The sequence below is a fragment of the Neolamprologus multifasciatus genome, chromosome 17 (genome assembly GCF_963576455.1).
Source record: "Neolamprologus multifasciatus chromosome 17, fNeoMul1.2, whole genome shotgun sequence".
Taxonomy (NCBI): Eukaryota; Metazoa; Chordata; class Actinopteri; order Cichliformes; family Cichlidae; genus Neolamprologus; species Neolamprologus multifasciatus.
The window spans coordinates 8,739,372-8,752,575 of NC_140455.1; the positions used below are offsets into that span (position 1 = coordinate 8,739,372).

Here is a 13,204-nt window from a genome sequence, read left to right on the forward strand (position 1 = left end):
TGCATGTGTCCATGTGTGTGTCAATGTCTTTCTGACGATTCCCACCCACAGTTTCAGGAGATCTTCACTCAGCCGTCCATCCCAGTGTGGAGAGGAGTGGAATTTTTCCTCTACGAGCTCAGCGGGATCAATAGCAGGCCTACACCTTCAGAAACTGTAAGAGGACACTTTTTTATAGCAAATAATATGAAGTGAGCAAATTGTGCACAGGAGTGCATTTTTAGATTGATCCGGTGAAAGTTATCAGTGTTCGGAGGTTATTTGGAGGTCATTTCAGCCTCGCTGTGGTTACCTGAGGCTTACAGTGTTTGGTGGTGTGTGATATTTGTCTCTTCTGTGTCTCACAGCAGAACAGAGTCAAACATCCAGCAGGATCAGAAGATGAGGAGTGGAGTGGGGTTGTGTGTGCTGGGCCTGCTGGGCCTGCTCTGCTCAGTTTTTGGGCAGGTAAGGAGGAAACACCAGATTTCCTGCTCTGAAACCTAGAATATACGAATAAGGCTGCTTGGGGGTGATCAGATCATTTTGTCAAATAAAAGAGGATGTTTTTAAACACCACAGCAAAGATCTTGCATTAAAATCTTTAAATACTTTTAATAAATATAAGCTAAAAGTATTAAAAACAGAACTGCTAAGTTTGTCGGATGCCTCACGTCAAAGCAAGAGCATCACTTACTTTGGGAATTGGAGGATATGTGCTTCATCTTTTTATAGTTTCTGGTAGATTCCCTTACTAGTTTGGTAATCTGGACACTCAGTACATAAGTAGGATGTCTTAAAACCACAAAAAGCAAATAACGATCAACTCTTACTCCCTTATTCCGACCCCGGAGTGCAAATCCACTGCAGTACAAACCTGCAGGGTCACTAACCTGCCTTGTTTGTACCGTACTTTATTTCAGTTCTTGTGACCCTTTGAAATGACGCAATTTCATTTTGCAGATAATCTGAGGATGAAGAAACATTTACATCTTTTACTTTAGCACAAGCTGCAGTGCAATGCCACAATTTAGAAGCCTTTCAAATGTGGTTCAGCACCTTTTTAAGTGCTCTGCTGTTTTCTGATATCGGGGTATTGACCTGAAAAGTCCTGCATGCAGAGCATTAGTTAAAGGATAACTTGCGAATATACGCAAATAAGGAAAGCAAGTCACCTCAAAGTTTTTGAAAGCTGAACACATGAAGTTTTACAGCCTTATTTACTTCTGAGTAAATTGCAGAAAAACGTAGAAACAGAAAAAAAGAAGTCAGACAAATCACAACACTTTTGGAAAACACTAAATTTTTCTCAATTTTAAAAGAAATGAGCCAATTGGTATTTACAAAAACATTTTGGCTTTATTCTAAAAAAAATCACTCTGTGCATCATCTTCCTTCTTTTCATCCAGGAGGCAGCGGAGGTCCAGTCTGGTGTCCTGATCTTTTGTGATGACCCGTCTGTGGAGAAGGCTGTCCACAGCGCTGTGGACGAATTCAACGAGAGGCTGAGCACCGGCCATAAGCTGGCCCTCTTTCAGATACTGAAAGCCAGCAAGGTACAGTGACTGCAGACACACGTGTTACCATGAAGAACAATACTGTGAGATTTTATGAGCTTTTTTGTTACGTAAGTTACATAAGTGGAAATCAAATCAAACTGAGCTTGTCGCTGTTTTTCCTTACAAAGCTAAAAAAACAAGAGGATTCAATGCTCTGGGACGATTACCAAGAAATTCAAAGAAAACATGCTGTGGCACTTTGACTTCTGGTGCACACTGATTACATATATTTGTGTGTGTGTGTGTGTCTCCAGTCAGAGAATGGCTCAGACTCAGTGTACTCACTGAAGTTCACTACCTGGAAGAGCGAGTGCACAGCTGACAGCAGCAAACCCTGGACAGACTGTGACTATTTGCAGTCTGGAAGCAAGGTAACAATAATCAGCTCCTCCTCCCATTTAACAACTCGTGGTATGAAAATATTAAAGTTCTCGTTAAATGCTTTAGTAAAAACAAAGCCGTCGCACGGTCTGTCGTGTCCCTCCAGGGGCCGATTTCTTGCAACGCCACCGTCCTCATGTCAGAGACAAAGGCTGAGACAAAGCAGGTGGACTGCCAGATTGGTGAGTGAGGGTGAATAAACTCAGCATCAGATTAAAGTTTTTAACAGTCCTTTCAAAGCTTGTTTTTTTCTTTGGGTTTTTTTGTTGTCTTGCTGCAGAACATGGTCTATTGAATCCATTCTGACTGAGACCTCATTTTAACACAGAACCAGTTGCTTTTAGAGACAAAATTCCCACATAAGGGACTTAAATCATTATCAAAACCAAAAATATCCACAGTTCTTACACCATGGATGTGTTTACCAGAGTACAGCCACCTAACAGTGAGTCACTGAGGGAAATGGGCACTGGTGGGCTGCTGGGGAAACAGAAGGGGGCTGATTGGGTAACATGCCAACACTATCTGCAAGCACAATATTAACTTATAACACCATAAAAGGCAGTGACGCAGTCTAGACTTTAATCAGTCAAATATAGGCGTTCGGTATATCGATCCTGTGTTTTTCTGTCCCACTCACAGGATATTTTGCAGGTTTTTAAGGCTCAGCTTGCAAACTGTATTTGTACATTAAAGTAGTATTTGATTGTTTCATGTGCGATTTGGTTGTAAAGAAATAAAGTAAGCTAGGTTAAATAAATAGGTGTCATCAGCACATTTACTAGTTTTTAATGATAAATGAAAAGGGCTTGAAATGAAGGCTGGTGGACTTTTAGATTCAGTTCTTCTTCAGTTGAATCACCCAAGGACAGTCCCTGGTATTTAACCCCTGGTGGGAGTGTGTCCTTGGAGGTGGTCCTGATCATTTTTGACCCACCTGTTGCTGATGTGAGTCAATGAAGGTCATATGAACCGAGGTGTGAATCAAGGCATGCAGTCATTTCTGTCACAGATCCTTTATGAGGCACTGCCCCGACCCACCATTATGTGAAGTATAAGGTCACATGTGTCAAGGTGTGTATGGGGGATAAAGCACCTGGGAAGGGATCTCAGGACTGGGTTTTAGGAGATACCCACTGGTGTCTTAACCATTAGGCAGCTGGGTTGCTTTCTAGAGGCTTTTCTTTCCTCCCAATGCACCATGACCGCCAGATTCCAAAAACAAACAAAAAGTATATTTTCTCTCACTGGCCTATTTGTATTACAGACTATTTGGGACAGTTTTGTGCACACTGAGATCATGTTGTGTTGATCTAAACACATCCAGAGGGAGCCTGAATTCGGGGCATTCTTTAAATAATTAACTAGATTACAAACATCATAAATAAATAACATTAGACACTTTTTGAAAAGCTTTAACCAGCTCTGTTTGCCTGAACCTTGAGCAGTGATTGGAATATGAGCTTATGCTTTTCCATGACTCCGATTTTTCTCCACTGTAGAAGGGCACATCGTTTCCGAGAAAGCACCTTGCATGGGCTGCCCAGAGCTCATCGATGTAGACTCCGAGGACCTTAAGGTTCCCCTTTCTGTCTCCATCTCCAAGTACAACTCCATGTCTGACTCTACCCACCTGTTCAGTCTGCACAATATTAGCCACGCCACCAGACAGGTACAGCAGGTGGCATGGAAGTGAAGGGAAAATGGGGAGGACAGGCATCTCTTTTTCTTTCCTTTTTTGTCTTTACGCATCACGTGTATTTGTGTAGGTGGTTGCCGGCTTCAGATTCAAGCTGATTTTTGACATGAAGAAGACCGTCTGTTCCAAGGCTGAACACACAGACCTGAACGAGATATGCACCCCAGACAACAAAAATCTGGTAAACCAAAACTAATGCACAAATCACCCCAGCCAAGATGTGCTTCTCACCGTGTGTTCTGTGCATCTGCAGGAATTTGCCAACTGCAACTCTACAGTGGATGTAGCACCTTGGAGACTTGAGCCACCACAGGCCCACATAGAGTGTGCACCTGGTCAATTGCCACCCTCTGTAAGTCCCTCTTTTCACAGGATGATCAAACATGAGCGAGTAGACAAGAATGCAGGAAATAAATGAAAACCATTCACATAGTAACTGCACTGGCTAATATTCACTCTCCCACTCCACTGGATGTACCAGCGGGCTTACCATCTGGGTTGCTTTGGGATATTTTGAACTGGAAGGGCTGGGAATCTAACCACCAACCTTCCAATTTGTGCACCTCAAATTATTCCATCTTAGTCTTTCATCTAAGTTATCGGAAATTCATTTTATAATTATGAAAATTAAGTGTTATCCATCTAAAAGAAACGTGCACATTTCTTTAATGGAAAAGTTTAACTAGGTTCAGAATTCTCGTTTCATTCGGTTGTCGTATTAGACGCTCTGTTTTAATCACTCCGCAGAAATCACTGTCAACGTACAGAAAAGAAATAATTTTTAAAAAGAAAACAGAATTTTTTGTCACATTACAGTTGATCCCAAATTATTGCAAAGTACGGATATATGAAGAAAATCATCTTGGCTTTGTGGCTGGAAATGGTGAAGATTTGTGGTTCTTACTTTGAGAGCTCAGCCTTTAAAACCAAGATAGAATCTAAAATGGATTCTTTGCTAAGTTCTTTCTTATGTGTTAACACTCGCTCATTCCTTTTTATGTTAGGTTAGTGTGAAGTGGCTTAACAAATGAAAGAATATTCTTCTGAAATGATCAGGTAGAAGGAATATGAGTGAAAAAGCAGCCAATGTCCAAAGTAAATATTTGATCTTAAGAAAGCCTGGAGAAATACTTGCAGTTCAAGAGCATTTCAACAATTTACAAGAAAGTCAGGCTACTTGGAATTAAATGATAAACAAATGAGGTATGGCTTGAGACTTTTGCACAGAGGTCACCGATTAGGAAGGTCCATTAGCGAGTCAATCTTCTTATAAATCCTTTGCTTTTTCTTCAAAAGTTCGCCAGGCGTCGTCCTCCTGGCTGGTCTCCTCTCAGGCACTTCCTGTATGAAGTCAAACCCCAGGCCACAGCTACATCTTCACCCTCACAACCCCCCACCACAGCTAAAACCAAAGAATCATCTGAGGAGGACACCACATCTGCCACACCGTCAGTTTCGCGTGACGCAGATGCGAAAGACCACCTCTTCCACTGCCCATCCAAGCCCTGGAAAGCTTTGAAGCCTCACCACTCTGCAGCTCCTACCAAGGCTACCGTAGAAGCGGCTTCTCCACAGCCCCCAGCAGAGGGAACCTTCCTCGATAAAGACCTGCTGTCATAATTTCTTTCCTCAAGGGAGCCAGATTCATAAAAGAAAATTTCCACTTGTTGCGCTCTTCCAGCAGATTGTTTTTTGTTTTTGTTGCAGACTAGTTCTCTAGTTGCTGCAGGGAGTTTTGGGAGATGATGATCGTCTTGTAAGATGCCAGGTTTCAAATGATACAACAGATGGGTTCAGTTAATAATATTTTTTTAAGGTCTTGTAAGTCTTAAGAAAACTGAGGAAAAGAAACTGAAATTAAGACAGAACTCTAATTTTACGGCTCTCAAGAAAGTGATGTCTGTTTGGAATCAAAGAGTTGAGTTCATCAAAGGATAGAGCAGTTTGTGTGCTGGTTTATGTGCGAATATAAAATGCTTACACATTGAAGCTTAAAATAAAATTAAAATTTGGTGGAAAATGTTCATGTTTTGCAAGATTTGTAGTGCCAGAGCAAACACAGCTGGGTCAATCTTTAACAAATTTATTTGTACATCTTCACAGAACACTCAGATGATGAGTCAGTCAGTCGGTCAGTCAGTCAGTCAGTCAGTCAGTCGGGGTACAAACCTTTACTCTTCGACCAGTGACCCAAAAACAAAACACAACATACATTTATAAATAAAAAAGCAGGTTACTGTGAGGGCAAACTTGTCCTAGAAACTAGCAAACTTAAGGCATTCATTTATAAATGTCTGTATGGCTGCCTATTAGACTTCAATATAAAAAAAAAGGAAAACAAAATGCAGCAGGAAGAGTATTCAGCTTCACCCAATATCATGCAGGTAGGCTGTGAGTAACAATACATTGGCCCGGCGTACATTCATTCATAGTATAGGCTAGAGTTCTGACAACATGGTATGTTATGGAAATATATTAGTACTGCATACCAAAAAACAAAGAAAAAAGTATTAACATGAAACCACAGAGCATGTAGCCATGTGTGAGAGTCTGAGACACTTCTGAACCTCCAAATTGAATATAAATTATCAATATTTCACATAGTTTGTCCATATTTTGATTCCCTGCAAGTCTAAGGGTTCAAACCCCTCCACATCTGTTCAATTCACTGAGAGAGAGAGGGGCCGCCGTTGCTTCATTTCTAAATATCAGGTTCCATACAATTAAAAAGATGGTGGACACAATAACATGAACACCAGGTAAACAAATAGGAATAGTAACAGAGACACCTCCGACTAGAAGCAGTACACTATAGTCTTCACAGCGGCTGCAGACTTTTACATTTGCTTGGTGTTTGTGTTGTTATGGTCACAGTGAACCATTTTCCCTCCGCTCTCGGTTCTTTGGACACATAGGGGGTTTAAAGACAACCAACAGTCATCTCTGACGTCAGCTGACTCTGCAAGATTGCAAAACAACAGCGATATATCTTTGTGATACTCTGCACATAACCCAATCATACAGTTAAACTGCAACAAATAGAGAGAAATCAGATCCTGCGATGGCATGATTTGTAAATCTGAACCTGTGCTGAGCCATGTGATGGTTAAAAGGAAAGAAAAAAGAAATCGGTTCAGGGAGAAAATGGTAGTGCAACAGTTACTGCAGAGGTACTGCACCACTTCAGCACCAAAGCTGAGGGATTAGAAGACGTTTTAAACGAGCATGGTCTAAAGAAGACGCCCACATTTCCTCCTACGTTTTCCCCTGTGACGTCAAAGCTGCCACCTGATCTCAGAAAATTTGAACTCAAGCGCAACTTTAGTTCTTCATTAGCTGAAAATGCATTTCTGCGGCATCACTAACATTTACTGAGGGTGTCAAACAGGCAACCTGCACACAATGCTTCAGCAATCGGTACAACACACACAGACCCCTACACCTCAAATCTAAACTGACAAAATACAGCTGTGGTTTCGATTCATGGTGCTTCAAGTAAAACGACTGATTTATGGGGAAAAAAAAAAAAAGGTTTACCCTCATTTATGTTTCCTTGCAAATGATGCAAAAACAGCATTTTTTGTGTGTCTGTTTGTTTTTCTTCTCTGGCACAAACCAGCCAAGAGAGAAAATGATTTATAAAACATTTAAAGACACCTTTGCTGCTAGTGTCATCACACAGACACAGAACATGTACATACACACAGTGTGTAGGGTTTTCATTGGAGCCCGCCAATGAAGCTCTGCAACCTGTACAGAACAGAGCACGCACACGCTCGCACACTTTGTTTGGAGAGTACATGGATATTAAAGAGAACACTACACATGAAGCCTACCATAGAAAAAAGGCTAGACTGTAACTGTACATACATACTGCTTAATGCTGCTTCAAAATGTACATCTTACATACATACATACTGGTTATGCTGCATGCATACTAGGCTAACTTTCTTCTTATAGAGTCCTTCTGGACAAAAAGGCATTGAGAACTAGAGTTTTTCTTTAAGTGCATACCACAATATTTTTTGTATTTTTGTTTGTTTTTTTGAAATTGTAAAAGTCTGTAATATGCCTCACTGCATGACACTGTTCAAGCATTAGCTTTTGCAGGCATCAGCGATGCTGTCCGATTTGGCACGTAGAGAAAACAAAGGAATGCGTTCTGTGCTGATGACCTGCTGTGTAGGGATAGAAACACGTTACTGATGCAAAAAGATGAGTCATCAATGTTAGCGACTGAATACATTCTAGCCATTAATGCTGCGATGATGTGACGCACGTGCGCGCCGCATCGCGACAGAACACAACTTTGGCTTTTCTATACAATCAGCAGTTGAAGCGGCAAAGTGCAGACTGTTTCCCCACAGACACGCCGGGTCTCATACTGTAGTGTCCTAGTGTCTTTCCTACATGCACCGTGAGAGGCTCTATTTCTTGTAAAATACTACATTCTCTCCTTAGCAGAGCACAGCGTGAGTTCCACCAACTACGGCCTGCCCAAAAGACACTATGGAACAAGAGTTTCCAAGCTGCTTCACGTAACACTGCTAACTCTTCTTCTTCTTCGTATCTCATAGGCCCCCCACCCAAACCCCCCCACCCCAAAACGGTTTTATACCTTTTTTTCACGTCTTGGGTTGTACACACAAACTGAGCATTAATATGAATATTCATTGTGCCAATCACATGACCCCAAGCTGCCCCAAAGTGCAAACAATCTGTTTAAATTTTTCATCTTTCAATACATTTTCTGCCACCTGGATAAACAACTGATCACAATTGAAGGAGTCGATCCGATATCTGCTGAGCCAGTGCCCACTTTCAGAGGCTTCCAGCTGAATTTCTGAGGACTTCATCTCGTAACTAACTAACCTCCCCCTCGAGACACTCATGCTACTATTTCAATGTGATTTTCAAATGTAAAAAAACAAAACAATCCCCAAACAACCAAAAAACAAAAACAAAAATACAAAACCAACATAATTCAGTGTCTCCACTTGGCAAAAGACTGCAAGCCTCAAATCAAATGTTTCAAAAACACAATTTAAAATATACTTCAACATTTTAGCAACTTTCTAATGAGAGATGTGTCAAGACCCGCCAGTCTAACAAGGTCAAAAGGACCGCTAAGGCGGTCAAATCCTTCTCTAAGCCTGCCATGCTTTTTGACTTAGTGCTGTAAGGGTTTGCTTAGGCAGAGTTTGCAGGGCTCAACAGTGTGCAGTGTTGTGCTGTGATGCCAAGGCATTTAATCAAGAGGAAGACTTGACATTCCCCAGGGCCTCTGCTTGCCAAAAAACAAAACAAAACAAAACAAAACAAAAACCACAGCCAGAGGCTTAATATAGGTCCCATTATTCAAATGTGAGATTGGCACTTTAACGCTTTCCATTTTGCATCATTTAATAAATTATCCCAAGTAGGGCTGTAAACTAGCCACAACGAAACGGGTAAGGCCAAATTAGATGTTAAATATAAGGAAAAAAAAGCTTAAAAACCCCCCAAAACAACAACATCAGTCTTTGTGAATATAACAAAATTGAAAATTGAGGGGTAAAGAAACATGGCTAAGCGGTAGCACTGGTGGTAGTGTGAAGCTGCAAACATGTAACACAGATGCTTCAAACTTAATTATATTTACAGATACACGCACACACACACACACGCACACACACACGCACAATGAAAAAAAATAAACGTGTTTCTGAAGAGTCAAGTTCAGGTTTTGCCTTTTGCTGAAACTGAAAGAAACTAGATACATAAATAAATTTAAAAAGTCATAATAAATCTGTATATTATTCTCTAAGTGCTGTTTTTTTGATGGAGAGGCATCATCACCCTGAAGTTTATGCAAGAGTCTAAAGCTGCACCACCATCTCTGGGGTGAAGTGCTGACTCAATGAGGCTGTTTGGAGTGGAGGGTGGAGGCCCGCAGATCCGTGCAAAACAACTCAAAGACTCTCCTGCAGATTTGCAACCTTGACGTTTCCACACAAGGAGTTCAAAGGAAGGAGAGACAACTCCAAATCATCTGCGAAGGGGCGACTTCACCACAAAGATGGGGGAAGACATCATAAAGGCTCCCGTGCACCAGTTATCCCGTACTGTACAACAAAGCGCAGCTAATTTAGACTATTTCTTGTGCCAACTAGCTCCTCAGGGGTGACAAGATTAAAAAAAAAACAACCTCCATTCTAGGTGGAGAAAGTGTGCAGCACTAATACAGCAGAGGGGGCAGCAGGTTGAACTGTGTGGCTACATTTATACCTTGGCAAAAATGTCATCTTTACACTGAGTTTTCCGGGTTTTGGTTTTTTTAATCACTGAGCAATGGAGTAAAAGGATAAGATTTTCCTTGGTTGCCCAGTTTGTTCCTGTTGTGGTTTAACAAAAAAATACAGAGGAAGCATAATAGCCATGGTGGGTACACCTCCACAGCAACAGGAAAATGCTCCCATGTAGACCCTGAAACAGGCAGCGGATACTCGGACGGCATCATCAAGACCAAACAAAAAACAAAAACCCAAAAAACACAGAAACACAAGAACCTCGTTTAGAAAAAGAAAAATGCTGTAAAGAAAAAACAGATCAAGCTGCAAGCATCCATCCTCACGGAGCCATTTGTGATATCTGCTGTAAACGAGAAGAGCCTTGAAAGACTGCTGCGTCTGAGTGAAGTACTCCATGCTGGGACTGGTGGATTGGGTTTGTCTGCAGCATCAGTTTAGTGCATGCTGTCTAATTGTGTGGAATATCCAGTCCATCTTGGTGGTCCACCCTCCATGGTGAGCATCATTCATCTGCTTCATGAAATAGTCCAGCGCCTCCTGCAGCGTGAAGAAAAACAATACAAGATAAAAGATTAGAAAACAAACCATCCAAAACACATATTCAGAAGTTTAAGAAAGCCAAATGTGGGGCTGAAAAGATTTTAAAAGAACAAAACATGGTTAGAGAATGGCCACGTTTACCTGCTCGGTTTTCTCCAGTGCCAGCGTCTTTCTAATGTAGGCAATGTCGTCAAATGACTGCAGCTCAGGCATGCCAGAGCCGAGCATCATGGAGAACAGGTTGATGAAGAGGTTGGCGTGCTGCCTGATGGCTAGGTAGGCTTTATAACACATCTCCTGAAACCTAAAGTGATTGTAGACTTTGATTAACAAAAGTGAATCTTCTTATACAATCGTATGGTACTGAGGAAGTGACCAGACAACATACACACAAACACATTACTGAAGTACCTTTCAAACTCTTTGGTCTTTGCGCACTCCTGGGATCCTTTGCTGATGACGATGAGAAAGTCTTGTGTCAGAACAAAGGGCACTCGCTCTCTTTTGTAGCCAAACTTCTTTTTCTTATGATCCAGGAAATGGCCAAAATCTATATGAAATAACTGAAGAACAACAAATAAAGACCAACAGAGAAAGTCAGTAACTAACAATCCAGGTTAAATCCAGCACCAAGTTAGCGATTTTTACGATTTATCACAGGCTGTATTAACTGTTAATGGTCTGATACCATCATATTGCTGGTTTATGATGCTTGCTTGATGCACCAAAGTCGCTTTGACTGACAGTGGCAAGTTCATTGCTCACAGACCAATAACTCTGATTGTTCTACTGTTTCCAACAACTGTTTGTCTCCAGTGTAACTCGAGCATTAAGGAAAGTGGCCATGTCAGCTCCTGTTCTGGAAAATGAGGAACTCTTTGTTGAGTTTGTGAGAGTTACCAGAGAGCCACACAGCAGCTGCACAAAGCTACTGTTAAAACGGATGCCAAGTTACTGAAATCAGACTTAAAGTGTCCCAATAGGCCTAAGATTAAAAACGTATACCAAATATTGTGTCCCCAAAAAGGAAAGAAAGACCTAGTTCTAATAACATTAAAACCACGTCTCTCTTCCCCTCCAGACAAGGAATGCTAGACAAGACCTGCTTAATATGGATATTAAAACATACCAGGATGCCTTTCCTGACATATTTGACTCTCTCGACATATATATTGTTAAAATATTTCGCCCAGCCCTGCTGCGTATGTGTGCAAATTCAAGTCACCTGTCCATCATCTTTGACCATAATGTTGCTGTTGTGCCTGTCTCCTATCCCAAGGATAAATGTAGCTACACAGTAGCCAGCACAAGACCTTGTGAACAGATCTACAGCCATGTCATACCTGCAAAAGCACACAAACACACAATTAACTTGGATTTTTAAAGAGAAATTACAAATCAGTACATGGCTAAAATCAAATCAAATAATGTCCATCCACAAACTAAAAGTTCTCTGACACTGCTCACCAGTGCCAAACGGAGACGTTGCACAAAGTATCAGGACAAAACTCACATCTCGCCCTTGTTCTTGTCCTTGAGCCACTGATGCAGAGTATTCGAGTTGAACTGCAGTGCCCCTTTCAAGCCTCCTTTACACTGAATCTGCATGATGGTGTGGGAGTTGCGAACCACCTCAATGAGACCCACGCAATCTCCTAATGACAAGCAGCCATAGGGCAACATCCTGAAGACAAAACACATTTTCTTCTTAGCCAAATGCACGGTCACAAGGATCACACACACACACACACACACACACACACACACACACACACACACACACACACACACACACACACACACACACACACACACACACACACACACACACACACACACACACACACACACACACACACACACACACACACACACACACACACACCCCAATAACAGGAGAGAAAGAAAGTAGTACCGTAGGTCCAGTCCCTGATTCTGCCAAATGTTCTCCATGATCTTAATAATCTGCAATGTCAGCATGTCCTGGCGCAAGTCTACAACACAGATGCACACACGCACACAATAGAGACAGTTAATTGCATCCTTGGATACCTACAAATGAAACAAGTACACAATATAAGGATCAATTATTCCAATTATAATAGACAAAGCTCGCCAAGAAACTCTGCATGCTCTAATCAGCAACATTAAGGACAAGGTCGTCCAAACATGCTGCAGCCTTCATATAACAAACCACAAAGTGTGAGCAGTTCTCACAAAGCTATCACAAAAGGAGGAGGACCGAGAGACAGCTACAAATGTAGGCAGTCGTTAAAAGCTTTCCACTAATTTTCTCAAAATATATTAATGGAAATTTGGTAGTGTTGCTCAAAGTGTCGTCAGTGTAAATGACTTTTTCTGTGTCAGCGTTACCATCTCCATTTTTGAAGATGATTTCATTGTTCTGAAAGAGCATCTCAGACATGATGTCGGGATTTTCCCAGTTCAGCCACAAAGGCCTCTTTGCTGACGACATAATCCTGCATTCATCTAACCTGTAAACAAATTCAAAAAGATTCAGGTTACTGAACAGATACACACACAGACACACACACAAAACAATCTCTTGCTTCTGACCTCAAGTTTCCAAGTTGATGCGCAGGGTTTAGAGGAGACGTAAAGTTCTGCAGGGCATCCATGTAGTCTGGCCTCTTCATCTGTTCCACAAGAAACCGCATCTGGACCTGCATGACAGACACGTACACAACCACAAAAAAGCCAAAATATACACAGATGAGGAACCAGTTCCACAGCAT

The 13,204-nt window shown here is 41.5% G+C and overlaps 2 protein-coding genes across 3 annotated transcripts in view; one reads left to right on the forward strand and one right to left on the reverse strand.

Moving 5' to 3' along the window:
- kng1 (kininogen 1) lies at window positions 1-5,638 on the forward strand. 2 transcript variants are annotated; one of them, XM_085137551.1, is made up of 9 exons: window positions 1-156; window positions 351-447; window positions 1,389-1,535; window positions 1,793-1,909; window positions 2,026-2,101; window positions 3,422-3,591; window positions 3,689-3,799; window positions 3,872-3,970; window positions 4,915-5,638. In XM_085137551.1, exons 2-9 carry the CDS (start codon window positions 382-384, stop codon window positions 5,236-5,238), a joined length of 1,110 nt encoding a protein of 369 aa, XP_084993677.1. In that variant the 5' UTR covers window positions 1-156; window positions 351-381; the 3' UTR covers window positions 5,239-5,638. The 2 variants fall into 2 exon arrangements, with proteins under 2 accessions (XP_084993677.1, XP_084993676.1); XM_085137550.1 differs by having other exon boundaries at window positions 2-156; window positions 348-447.
- The window catches only part of LOC146498912 (phosphatidylinositol 4,5-bisphosphate 3-kinase catalytic subunit alpha isoform-like), a 23,299-nt gene continuing 15,365 nt past the window's right edge, over window positions 5,271-13,204 (reverse strand). Inside the window, exons 19-26 of the mRNA XM_085137545.1 lie at window positions 13,026-13,132; window positions 12,822-12,943; window positions 12,364-12,442; window positions 11,962-12,132; window positions 11,674-11,791; window positions 10,860-11,011; window positions 10,590-10,752; window positions 5,271-10,445 (exon numbers count right to left, since the gene is read on the reverse strand). Coding sequence (XP_084993671.1) covers window positions 10,338-10,445; window positions 10,590-10,752; window positions 10,860-11,011; window positions 11,674-11,791; window positions 11,962-12,132; window positions 12,364-12,442; window positions 12,822-12,943; window positions 13,026-13,132 — 1,020 coding nt within the window. The 3' untranslated portion in view covers window positions 5,271-10,337. The remainder of the gene's footprint in view (window positions 10,446-10,589; window positions 10,753-10,859; window positions 11,012-11,673; window positions 11,792-11,961; window positions 12,133-12,363; window positions 12,443-12,821; window positions 12,944-13,025; window positions 13,133-13,204) is intronic.